Raw genomic sequence first — 13,146 nt, 5'->3', positions numbered from 1 at the left:
TCCTAGGGCTCCGCCTCCCAAGTCTCGAGTCTTCCAGGGCTCCTCCTCCCGAGCCTCCCAGGGCTCCGCCTCCCAAGTCTCTCGAGCCTTCCAGGGCTTCTCTTCCCGAGCCTCCCAGGGCTCCGCCTCTCAAGTCTCTTGAGTCTTCCAGGGCTTCTCTTCCCGAGCCTCCCAGGGCTCCGCCTCCCAAGTCTCTCGAGCCTTCCAGGGCTTCTCTTCCCGAGCCTCCTAGGGCTCCGCCTCTCAAGCCTCTCGAGCCTTCCAGGGCTCCGCCTCTCAAGCCTCTCGAGCCTCCAAGGGCTCCTCTTGAGCCTCCCAGGGCTCCGCCCCTCAAGCCTCTCGAGTCTTCCAGGGCTCCGCCTCTCAAGCCTCTCGAACCTTCCAGGGCTCCGCCTCTCAAGCCTCTCGAACCTTCCAGGGCTCCGCCTCTCAAGCCTCTCGAACCTTCCAGGGCTCCGCCTCTCAAGTCTCTCGAGCCTCCCAGGGCTCCGCCCCCCGAGCCTCCTGCGGCTACAGCTCCTCTCCCAGAACCTCCCGAGCCTCCTACGGCTTTGCTCCCAGAGACTCCAGAGCTTTCTAGGGCTCCGCCTCCCGAGCGTCCTACGGCTCTTCTCCCCGAGCCTCCTTCGGCTCCGCCTCCCGAGCCTCCTACGACTCCGCCTCCCGAGCCTCCTACGGCTCTTCCCCCAGAGATTCCAGAGCCTCCTACGGCTCCGCCTCCCGAGCTTCCTACGGCTCTGCTCCCAGAGACTCCAGAGCCTTCTAGGGCTCCGCCTCTAGAGCTGCCTACGGCGCCATCTCCCATGGCTCCGCCTCCAGAGCCTCCTTCCGTTCCGCCTCATGAGCCTCCCCCGGCTCCGCCTCCAGTGGCTCCCTCAGCTCCGCCTTCTGAGCCTCCTAAGCCATAACCTCCCTTGGCTCCGCCTACGGAGCCTTCTAGGCCTCCACCTTTAAAGCCTCCTACGGCGCCACCTCCCTCGGCTCCGCCTCCCGGGCCTCCTACGGCTCCGCCTCCCGAGCCTCCTACGGCTCTTCACCCAGCGATTCCAGAGCCTCCTACCATAAATAAACTACTACTACTACGGCTCCGCCTCCCGAGCTTCCTACGGCTCTGCTCCCAGAGACTCCAGAGCCTTCCAGGGCTTCGCCTCTAGAGCCTCCTACGGCGCCACCTTCCTCGGTTCCGCCTCCCGGGCCTCCCACGGCTCTGCCTCCCGGGCCTCCCACGGCTCTGCCTCCCGGGCCTCCCACGGCTCCGCCTCCCACGGCTCCGCCTCCCAGGCATCCCGAACCAGTCCTTGCCCTTCAGCCTCCTCCCAGGCCACCTGAACCGGCCCTTGCCTTGGGGCCAGCTCCAGGGACATACAAACCTGTCCCCCTATTGTGGCCGTCTCCCAGACCACCTAAACCTGTCCTTGCCCGGTCGATACCTCCCTGGCCTCCTAAACCTGTCCCTACCCGGTGGACGCCCCCCAGGCCACCTGACCCGGTTCCCTTCACACATCCCCAGAGACTGCTTGCTTGCCCTCTCGGCCTTCCTGGTGTGCCTAATTGCCCCTTGTGCCCCCGTGGACTGCCTAATTGCCCCTTGTGCCCCCGTGGACTGCCTAATTGCCCCTTTTTCCCCCATGGACTGCCTAATTGTTCCTTGTGCCTCCTTGGTCTGTCTCTGTGTCCCTTGTGCCTCCTTAGTCTGTCTTTGTGTCCCTTGTGGCCCCTTTGGTCTGTCTGTTTTCCCCCTTGTCCAGGCCCCCTCTCCTTGAACCTTTGTTTATTTTTTCTATTCCTTTTCTTAGGACCGTCTGGAATCCGGTCCTTTTGAGGGGGGGCTATGTCACGTTCCTGTGTGTCTGCCCTATGTTCTCTGTTTCACCCATCACGTTTATGTCACATTCCTGTGTTGTCTGCCCCGTGTTGTCTGTTTCACTCAGCACGTCACATTCCATGTCACGTTTTCCTTGTTGTCCGCCCCGTGTTTCACTGTCTGTGTATAAACTACAATTCCCACAATTCCTGGCCTCTCTCTCTGCCTGCACTCTTCATTGTTCTCACCTGTGTCTCGTTTAGTCTTCATTGTGTTTGTGTATTTAAACCCTGGTTCTTTGTTTAGTGACTGTCGATTGTTGAATGTTGATGTGTCGTTTCATGCTCGCTGTTCCCGCTCCCTGATGTTCACTCTTGGTACTCTTATTCTCTGGATGTTTATTCGTGTTCGTTCGGCCCTTCGTGGATGTTTCCCCAACCCGTGTAGCTTCTTTATGTTCGTCCGTTCTTTCGTTTTATTTTCCCATTGTGGACTGTTCTTTTGTTCCTGTGTTTGTTTATTTTATTCAAGTTTGCTAGTAAACCTGCATTTGGATCCGCACCTCCTGTCTGCCTTCTCCTGACTTCCCAGCATTACAATAATGCAAAAGAAATTTATTTTTACATTTCTAGTTTAAAATGAGTCAAGTTTTGAAGGGATAGTTCACCCAAAATTTTTAATTATCTCATCATTTACTCACCCGCATGTCATCCCAGATGTGTATGAGTTTCCTTCTTCTGCTGAACACAGACATTTCTAGAAAGATATCTCAGCTCTATAGGTCCATACATTGCAAGTAAATGGTGCTCCAAAAATCACACACATGCACACACATGTTGCTGCAGCTAACATTATGAGGGCTCTCCATAGACATAATGATTTTTATACTGTATGAAGCATAGATTATATCCTCTAACCCTAAACCTAACCCTCACAAAAAACGTTCTGCTTTTCAAAAAAACATTGTTTCATATGTTTAAGCGATTTGATTTATGGGGACACTAGAAATGTCCTCATAAACCACATTTATAGCATAACACCCTCGTAATTACCAGTTTGTGATATAAAAAAAAGCCCTCGTAAACCACTTGAACATGCCCACACACACACACAAAAGTAATCCATAAGACTCCAGTGGTTTAATGATTGTGTTCTGAAGCAATATGATAAGTGTAGATGAGAAATAGATTAATATTTAAGTCCTTTTTTTTTCCAACTAAATATACATTTTCACTAATTCAGTGTTAAAGAATGTGAATGTGAAAGTGGAGATCTAAAATAAAAAAAAAGACATATCCCTTCAGTGGTTTAATTCTTGTCTTCTGGAGTATTATGGATTACTTATGCTGTTTTTTTGTGTGATTTTTGGAGCTTCAAAGGCCTGGTCACCATTTACTTGCATTGTATGGACCTAAAGAGCTGAGATATTTTTCTAAAAATCTTTGTTTTCAGCAGATAAAAGAAAGTCAGACACATCTAGGATGGCATGCGGGTGAGTAAATTATGAGAATTTTCTTTTTTGGTTGAACTATCACTTTAAGAAGTGTAAAATTTGTATTCATGTGGTTTATACCAAAGTATACCAAACTTTATTTCCTACAATTATGATGTCCAAGGCTTTGAAAACCCATAATCCCCTGAGTGCAGACTTACACTGAGTGTACTATGTACCATGAGTTCTGTGAAGGTTCAGTGGCCTTAATAAGATTTAAGCATATGTTTGTGATAATACATATTAACCTCACCGATTTTAATTTGAAAGTCAGCTCTGCTTGTTCTTTAGCTACAGATAAGAATTACATTGAGTATGCGGCTGTAGACAGCAGAAAAGAAGTCCAAGAACACCTTTTTTCATTTGAAAAACTTCATAGATTTATTTAGCACATTCACCTTTTCTCTACAAAAAGTAGATACAGACTAGCTATACATGTATGTACAGTTTATTTCCAAAAAACATTAAAGAACAAAAAAACGTAACTAGAATCTGTAATGAAGATTCTGAAACTAACAGTGCAATCACCATTTTTTCATATACAAAAAAAGTTGCAAATTTACAGATGTTAAAAATTGTGTTACACATTCCAGACTCATTCAAATGTTTTCAATAAAGTGATTAAAAAATCTAGCAAGTCTTTAGTACAATCATCATCTGTGCTTTGACTTCACAATTAAATCATGTCTTGCTAATTACTGTAAATATATACTAATAAACAGTTGATCTAAAGAAATACACAGATGCACATCCAATTATGAAATTGCTAAATCTAAGACCAATACAAATGCAGCTTAACTTGCTATATCCAAATACCATATTTATAAGGTCCTTTGATTTCCGTTTGGCACAAAGCCATGTGTGTGTTTTACTGGAAGTTCTTTTGGAATAGAAGTGTCGCAGAATTTGACAGCAGGAGAATAAAAGTAGTATCTGTATCTAAGATCTAAGGGAGAAGAACTGTCAACACTTCAAATGACATTTCAGAGATGGAAGTATACTGTAAAGAATGACACCAGGACAATTGGATTGTGAATAACATACTATAAAGAATTCATCTATAACCAGCATGAGCAGATGTTGGCAAACATGTTTAGGGCATGATATTCAAAGTACAATGATGCTAAAACTTCATTATACTATTTCAGGGTAAACACAAGAAGTAAATAGAATTTCAACATGCTAACATTTTCTAAAATAGTAGAACATGTTAATGAGAAAATCATCTCATTCAATGAGATTCTTTTACATATTTTATATTTATAAAAGTGCTACATTTTAGAGCTACTGTCCATATGCAATGTATGACTTCATGCAATGACCACTAAAGGCATAAAGTACATCCCACTAAATACAGTTTTAAAAATGTACCATTATTTTGCATAATTACAGCTGTTAAAGGAATAGATCATCCAAAAATGAATATTCTGTCAGCTTTAACATCAATGATACATCCGAATTTGATGCAACACATCTTGAGAAAGCATTTTTGCATGTACTTGAACAAGAGTAAGATTTCAGTGTTTAAATGACATGAAGGTGAGTAAATGATGGCATAATTAACATTTTTCAACTATTCCTTGAATTCTTAACATTTTAGAGATCAAAACTGTTTGTAACATTTAAGTTCATGACATGGAAGATCATAGAGAAATTACATATAACCCTTAGAAATCTGTTCTATCGATAAGAGTTTTTCTTAGTAACCTTTCAATCTGTACTCAAAGGGAACTCGTTTCAAGTTAATAAATTACATTATGTACTTCAGCAACTGTAGCGTAAATGTCTCTTAGGTATGTAAAGCAGTCAATAATTAACAAAACAATTATGTCTAAATTGGTAGGGGCAGAATTTCTTAGTTTGATGCCAAAGAGATTTGTCAGAGGCAGTAATAAATTACAAGTTTAAAAAGGTACATTGTAAAATGAATGCCTTTAAATTCCCTTTAATACAACATTACATCAAATTATGTCAAAACAATGTCTTTACAGTGTTCAAACTTTGGAATTTATATGATTTATATAATACATCATTTAGACATTTTTTAACTAAATGTATATGTAGCACATTTGAGTCATGTGCAGTATTTTCTGTATTTGTTAAGCATTTTGTATGTGTGCATTTTGATGTTCAACATTTTGCTAGTCTTTGTATGGCATTATTGGTTGTTGTGGCATTGTTGTAGGTAATACCAAGCTGAATCTATTGTGCTCAGCCAACATGATTACACTGGAAATCGGAGTGTTAGTTTAAAAGTATTTGCAACCAAATTCAGACTGCTATGTGCCAAATTCCAGATAAGTCCCACCATGTGGCAATTATGCATGCCCAAAAATAAAAAAAAAACAAGCCTCTATAGTGAACTCACTTTATGTAACATATGAAGTCAATGGTCATAACCTGAGGACCATCTAATGAGAGTAAATGCTCCTAACAGACAATGTCCACAAAAAGAGGCTCATTCTCAGTGAAGTGTGAATTAATTAGCTCCAGGCGGTGGAGCTACTGTATTCAAATAATTCTGTGATGCCAAACCATCCATCTAACACAAGAATCACGGGGTGGCTGGCCTCCCTTAGATCTTTTTGGGACGGCGGCCGAGGTGATGATAGTAACTCAAGGTGACGAGGAGGAACACGGTTTCACTAAGAAGAAGAACAATTGCACTGTTGGACAGAGTGCCCATCTCCAGGAGAGTGATGGAGGTCACTGAAAAAAAACATGTATACAATTTAAAGACTCATTTGCAAAGTTAGGCAAAGTAGCAGTCTTAAGTATTAAGTTTGGGATTATTCCTCACACTATGAAGAAGTCTATACTTGTCATATAAACTACTTTTATTATTGTCATGTTACTTTTATTAGTTTTTTGGAGCTGGAAATTCGCAATCCTCATCCTCTCATTCATCTTGTTTTTTGTTTTGCCATACAGGTTTAAAGCAACATCAGGGTGAGTAAATGATGGAAGAATTTTCATTTTTGGGTAAACTTTTTCTTTAATGTTCCTCCTGAAAAACAGGTTCACCGGTTCTAAATACATTTTCAGATATTTTAAACGGTTTATTTTTAAATATTCATTGAATAATTATGTATTTTTGTCACACAAAAAGTGACAAAAGTGACAAAAAGTTACTTCTGTTTATATTTTTTCCCAGTGGAGAGTGAAAAAGAGCCTAACCTTGTCCAATAAAATAGGAAAACCTGAAGGAATTAATGTTTTTGCAGCAAGAATTTTTTCTAGTTTTACAAGGGACTTGCAAAAAAACGTGCAATTTAGTGATATAATTATGATTTTAAAAACAACGATATGCTGCCCTCTTGTGGAAATACATGCTATAGCAGTGGTAAAGTAAACAGTGCCATAATGGGCAGACTAGATTGGACTCTTAAGAGAGTTGGTTGCCATAAGAGGGCAGCATAGTCTTAAAAACAGAGATTGTAGTCCAGACTTTCTCTGCTAACACTCCAAAGGGGTTAAAACAATTTAAATGGTGTGTGAATAAGGGTAGAATAAGGATTGAATGTCACTTTTCATTCTCACACCCATAACCCATTCTGCCCACTCTTCTCTGAAAAGAGGAAGAAACCCTCCACTCACCTAGAAATTGTACCCCGAAATAACATGCCTCCGTAAGTAGCGTCCATTGAATGATGACCTTTTCTGCTGTGTACAAGCCATTCCACAGGATTAATGAGATACCTGTTAAGATGACGAAACACTCAGTCAGTCAGGAAAATATTGGCGTCCATTGCACATTCATGAGAGTGCTTGAGAACTGGCTCACACATTCCTGCACTCACAAACGCAGGCCTGGTTCCAGATCAAAATCTTTTAGGCTGCTTCTGAAATTAGCGGGGGTGCTCTAGAAGTTAAAGTGAAGATGCAATAAAGCACCAACGTTATTCAATCAAAGGGCCTGCATGAATGCACAGCTAACGTCAAGATTTTGAATGAATAATGACTTAAACTTCATATTGTCTCACCAAAACCATCATATTCTTCAGAAGACTTGGAATATGTCGCACAGCTCGCATGGACAACTTTTATGATCATTTTATTTACTTTTTTAAGCTTGAAAGCTTGAGTCACTATCCACTGCTATTGTACAGAAGAGGGACTGGGACATTCTTCAAAATGTATCCTTTTGTGTTCCAGAGATGAAAGGAAGTCATATGGGTTTGGAACAACATCAGGTTGAATAAATTATGACATAATTTAATATATTTTGGTGAACTATCCCTTTAAGATTTAATGTGGCTCAATGAAGAATTAGTTTTTTCAGGCTGGTAAATGCCCCCGTGAGGAAGACCCCTTGTTTCTTTTTGTAAGCAGTTACTAGCCAACAACATTTGCTAAGCAATGAAGTCTGAGATCGTTTTAAGTCAGGTAGATACATTTAAGGGAGCTCATCAAATAAACATATGGAGTAATCTCCACGAAGCACCTAAAAACTGAATTTAAAGCTTGAAATCTGGCCCGAGATCAGAGGAGGATTCTGCTGTGAGTTCCGATTCTGCTCCGAGAAAAGCATGGAGAATCTTTCTGATCTACTCCCACAGTGCGGATGTGGATAACATAGAGAGTAGCTGTTTCTTCACCCCTGCCAAGTGCCATCTGCCAGCACTATTTTTCCAGCCTTGCTAGAGTAATTCCCATCATTGAACTGGCCATTGATCTAACAGAAGAACATTCACACCTTGCAGTGCCACAGGGATATTAATTATTTGTAAACTATACCAGGTGTCAAACACTATAAAGACTACTGGAACTCGAGAAGTTTTTCCTGAAATTTGCATACTAACCTGATGTGTACACAGGGAACTTTCAGTAAATACAGCAAAGCTTCCATTCAGAGTCAACAAGGCTCTGATGTTATAGCATACTCTTAAGCATTTCGAGATAGATAATGCATGTAATCACATTAGCATAATATCCAACATTACCAACTCGCTAGGCCTTGAACTAAACAAACGAGGATGGGAAAAATTATTTCTGCTGAATTAGAGGCTACATTACCATAGTCAGCTATGATGGAGAAAAGACAAATGTACTGCTATTCATAATTAAATAAGTGCATGAGGAAGGAAGGGATTTAATTTCCACAAAACAGTCTCTTTCACACACCCATAAGCTACCCCTGCAATCTTTTATACTACAGGACCTCCTATGGCGGATTGTAAGCTCAAGCACGGGGTGTGCCTGGTATGTGCTACTGTTGTGACCAGCAGGGGGTAATTACCAGTCCTAGTGCTGTAGCACTGCCCAGCACTCTAAAGGCCCTGCCCTATGTGTGGCTAACTGGAATTATATGGAGTCATCCATTTTTAAAACAGAGGTATAAAATATTCATAACTCTTAAAATCATATACTAATATGCCAGTAGGAAAAAGCTCATCTAGACATCATGAATATTGGGAGACAGACTTGCACAAATATGTTTACATTATGAATTTGCTATGCATTGACTGAGATGGAGTGGATAGTGGAACTATGTACAAATGAAACAGAAATTGTGCACATATACAATGCATGGCCAATAGTATGTGGAAACTGCTCAGTGTACATCATGCACATTAACATGGAGATTTTCCATCTTACACTGCTATGATAGATATTGCACTAGAATCAATATTGCTAGAAGGATTTGCTTCCATTCAGCCATAATGAAAGTGAGATCATAGGCTGATGTACTGCCATACAGCCATCAAACCCATTTTAGTGCCAGCTGGGGCCATAAACAAGGGTCAATCAAGTTTGTGTGTAACATGCTTAAATATTCCGCAGTTCCGTCCTTTGAGCTTTTGTGTTTGACCAGTTACTGTCCCTAAATGTTTGCACATCACAGCTGCAGCATAGTTGAATGGGGTAGCTGTAGCCAGATAAAAAAAATGTCAGTGGAGATGTCAAATGGAGAACTTTAGTTGTTCTTTAGCAGTCAGTACATTTACATGCATCTGTCTGTCCAAGTTTAGATAACACAATGCATATTCCAATACTTAAAAGAAAGACGTCAGCTGAGGAAGTGAAGGTCCTTCAAAATCGCAGAAGGTGGGCACATGACTAGATTGATGCTGTTTCTTCCATTCATCTTCTTTCCCTGTAATTGCTCTGTTTGAAGTCACTCTATTAAATGCTGATCTGTTTAGGGCTTTGAATAACACCTGCTTCTTCTAGCTTTTTGGCATTTAAAAAATAATTTGCCGGTCCATCTATGCCACGTATCACCACTTTCTTTCAGAGCATGCCCAGAACACAAAGGCCAATTGCCATTCAATTAACGTGTGTGCAGGACAAAGTGGAGCTACCATTGCATTATATACAGTACCGTGCAAATGTTTTAGGCACTTTTTGTCTTAAGATGGTAATTTACACCGATCAGGCACAACATTAAAACCACCTGCTTAATATTGTGTACGTACCCCTCGTGCCACCAAAACAGCTCTGACCCGTCGAGGCATGGACTCCACAAGACCTCTGAAGGTGTCCTGTGGTGTCTAGCACCAAGACGTTAGCAGCAGATCCTTTAAGTCCAGTAAGTTGCGAGGTGAGGCCTCCATGGATCAGACTTGTTGGTCCAGCACATCCCATAGATGCTCAATCAAATTGAGATCTGGGGAATTTGGAGGCCAAGTCAACACCTTGAACGCTTTGTCATGTTCCTCAAACCATACCTGAACAATTTTTGCAGTGAGGCAGGGCACATTATCCTGTTTATAGATGCCACTGCCATCAGGAAATACTGTTGCCATGAAGGGGTGTACGTGGTCTGTAGCAATCTTTATGTAGGTGGTATGTGTTAAAGTAGCATCTACATGAATGCCAGGACTCAAGGTTTCCCAGCAGAATATTGCCCAGAGCATCACACTGCCTCTGCCAACCTGCCTTCCTCCCATGGTGCATACTGCTGCCATCTCTTCCCCAGGTAAACAACGCACACGTACCCGGCCGTCCACATGATCTAAAAGAAAATGTGATTCATCAGACCAGGTCACCTCCTTACCTCCTTCCCTTGCTCAATGGTTCAGTTCTGATGGTCACAAGCCCATTGTAGGTGTTTTTTGCGGTGGACATGGGCACTCTGGCCGGTCTCCGTCTACGAAGCCCCATACGCAGCAAGCTGCGATGCACTGTGTGTTCGGACAACTTTCTATCATGGCCAGCATTAAATTTTTCAGCAATTTGTGCTACAGTAGCTCTTCTGTGAGAACAGACCCTGACCCTGTCGCCGCTTCACCGGTCTTCCATTCTTGGACCACTTTTGGTAGGTTCTAACCAAGCCATACTGGAAACACCCCACAAGACCTGTAGTTTTGGAGATGTTCTGACCCAGTCATCTAGCCATCACAATTGGCCTTTGACAAAGTTGCTCAGATCCATACGCTTGCAAATTTTTCCTGCTTCCAACACATGAATTTCAAGAACTGACTGTTCACTTGCTGCCTAATATATCCCACCCCTTGACAGGTGCCACTGTAACAAGATAATAAATGTTATTCACTTCACCTGTCAGTGATTTTAATGTTGTGGCTGATCAATGTTTATATTCAGCTTCAGTATGTCAATAGGAAATATACATTTTAGACTCCCAGACATTATGTTTTCAAATGGAATAGAATAGAAGAACAGGGAGCTCTGCAACAGATGGCATAGCGCCCAAAGATCCCCCCACTTAACATCGAGTCAGTCTGGGATTACATAAAGAGAAAGAAGCAATTGAGACAGCCTACATAGGTAGAAGAACGGTGGCAAATTCTCCAAGAAGCTTAGAACATCCTATCTGCTAACTACCAAGAAAGACTGTGTCCAGGTGTACAACTGACTAGTATGATTTCAGTCAGACTAAATATTTTACATGACATTTTAAAAAGATTAATTATTGTTTTAGTCCTGATATCGAACTCTGAAGTTAATTTAAACATACTCTTTTGCAAGTGAGACTGCATGTTTTCGGGCTTAAAACTATTCACCTGCCTATGTATTGTATGTCTAATATTACTCAAAACAGGCTACTTTGTATCCCGTAAAGAAAAACCTGTCTAGTAAAGCAGAACATACACAGAAGGGCTCCTCCGTAGAGTCTGATGGAGATCCTGGTGGTGGTGAGCTCAAATATTATCTCGTAGAGTTGGGTGGGGAAGGCCAGTGCCTAGAACACAGAGAATAATTTCAGCTAATTACTATAATGTTATGGAAGCTCTAGAGAGAGGTGTAAATGCAGCAGCTCCATAAGCAAGCTAAGAAACAGATGAAGTCCCATAGAGTCAGCCTTTTCACTCTCACTGACCTTATATACTGACCCTTGAGTGCAAGATCAATATGAAATTAGCAGTAATTATGTTGTAACCTGTGGTACCTCCATGATATTTGCTGGTTATATAATCCTGCATGTAAATGAAGATATAAAATACAATAAAAGAGCTTATTGCTTAATTTTGTACTAAAAGCAAGTGTGTTAGATGAAGTTAGAGAGGGAGCACCAGTCCTATTGAGAAAACTGCCTACCATTAAAGATGTGGAGGTAAACAACACTGCAGAGATGAGGAGCCAAAGCCTGAAATGAGAGAAACTACACATCAAATCAACTGGCCTCTCATTAGACTCAAATGAATCCAAACCTTTGGGACTGCCAAAACGCAAAACTGAAAAGAGACATGAAGAGACTGATCATGTCTTAAAGGCTTACCGGAGGCCAATGGGCTGACGTACAGCAAATTTCATCTCATTACCCAACATCTGACTGATCTGCAAAACAAACATTTTCTATTCATTTATGAAAAGATTTTTTGATTAATGTAAAAAACAACCATCAATAATATATGTTTATAACTTTGATAAACATCTAATAATATCGTTCTCCATATGCTGAGCTGCGACACTAAATATAGACCCTTGGTGATGGAAAATTTCAAATTTAGGGGAAAAAGGTTACCTTTAAAAGGCCCGACTCACAAAAGGGGGATTATCAGATTTGCTGATAGCACAAGCCTGCCAAGACTCAAATGGTCCATGCAGAGGGAAAAAGTTTTATTTTGCAAAATTAGAAACTATGGTGTGGCGTCTGGAGAGGCTGACAGGAAAGTTTGAGGTTTTTGATTTAATAGGCCCTTTTGACAGCAGGTAGGGTGGTTTCACAATGATGGCTTTGTGTTCCTGCTCAGCCCTGTCAAATCTAGGCTGTGGGCCTAAGGGGAGCACAGCTCCTTCAGAGAGAATGAGACAGAGAGAGACAGGGATGTAGAAGGGGCTACAACATAAACAGCTTCCCTTTAGTAGCCTTGCTGGTTGAGGCAGACATGGAATATCGCAAAAGCCTAAAGAGGATGATCCATATAAAGAGTTATATATAAAGCCCTGGAGGAGCAAACACATTAATGAGTTTTAAGGGATGATGATGATGGATTTCCATATGAATAAGCAATCTGCGTCTAACATAAAAAGAACTAGCAGGTTACTTTATGAAAGCTTAATAAAAGTATTCAGAGCCATCTTTTTATATGGTTGATCTGGTACAGAGCTGGATTTTGTGGCCAAAAAAGTAACTAGTAATTTTATTAAGATTATGGCCAAATGACTCTTCGCTGATCCCTGTCTTAAAAAATATAAATTTTTTAAATCACCAAGCTTACATTGGCAACTGTTGCTTTCTACCGTATTTTGAGTTAAAGAAACAGTTCACCAAAAAATTATAATTCTTTCATCATTTACTCATCTTTACGCCATTTCAACTCATACTGTATGGCTTTCTTTCTTCTGGAAAACACAAACGAAGATAATTTGAAGGAAATATGATGTTAATTTATCCATACAATTCCAACACTTTCAAGATCCAAAAAGGACATAAAGGCAATAT

At 41.4% G+C, this 13,146-nt stretch overlaps 1 protein-coding gene across 1 annotated transcript in view; it reads right to left on the bottom strand.

The window, feature by feature from the left end:
* Positions 1-3,689: 3,689 nt before the first annotated feature.
* The window catches only part of LOC127663116 (tumor protein p53-inducible protein 11-like), a 47,146-nt gene continuing 37,689 nt past the window's right edge, over positions 3,690-13,146 (bottom strand). The window contains exons 4-8 of the mRNA XM_052154574.1: positions 11,980-12,038; positions 11,799-11,847; positions 11,352-11,442; positions 6,894-6,995; positions 3,690-6,005 (exon numbers count right to left, since the gene is read on the bottom strand). Coding sequence (XP_052010534.1) covers positions 5,872-6,005; positions 6,894-6,995; positions 11,352-11,442; positions 11,799-11,847; positions 11,980-12,038 — 435 coding nt within the window. The 3' untranslated portion in view covers positions 3,690-5,871. The remainder of the gene's footprint in view (positions 6,006-6,893; positions 6,996-11,351; positions 11,443-11,798; positions 11,848-11,979; positions 12,039-13,146) is intronic.

This window comes from Xyrauchen texanus, chromosome 2, assembly GCF_025860055.1.
Source record: "Xyrauchen texanus isolate HMW12.3.18 chromosome 2, RBS_HiC_50CHRs, whole genome shotgun sequence".
Classification (NCBI taxonomy): domain Eukaryota; kingdom Metazoa; phylum Chordata; class Actinopteri; order Cypriniformes; family Catostomidae; genus Xyrauchen; species Xyrauchen texanus.
Note: the sequence above shows the minus strand (reverse complement) of the source record. Positions and strands in the feature narration are given on the sequence as shown.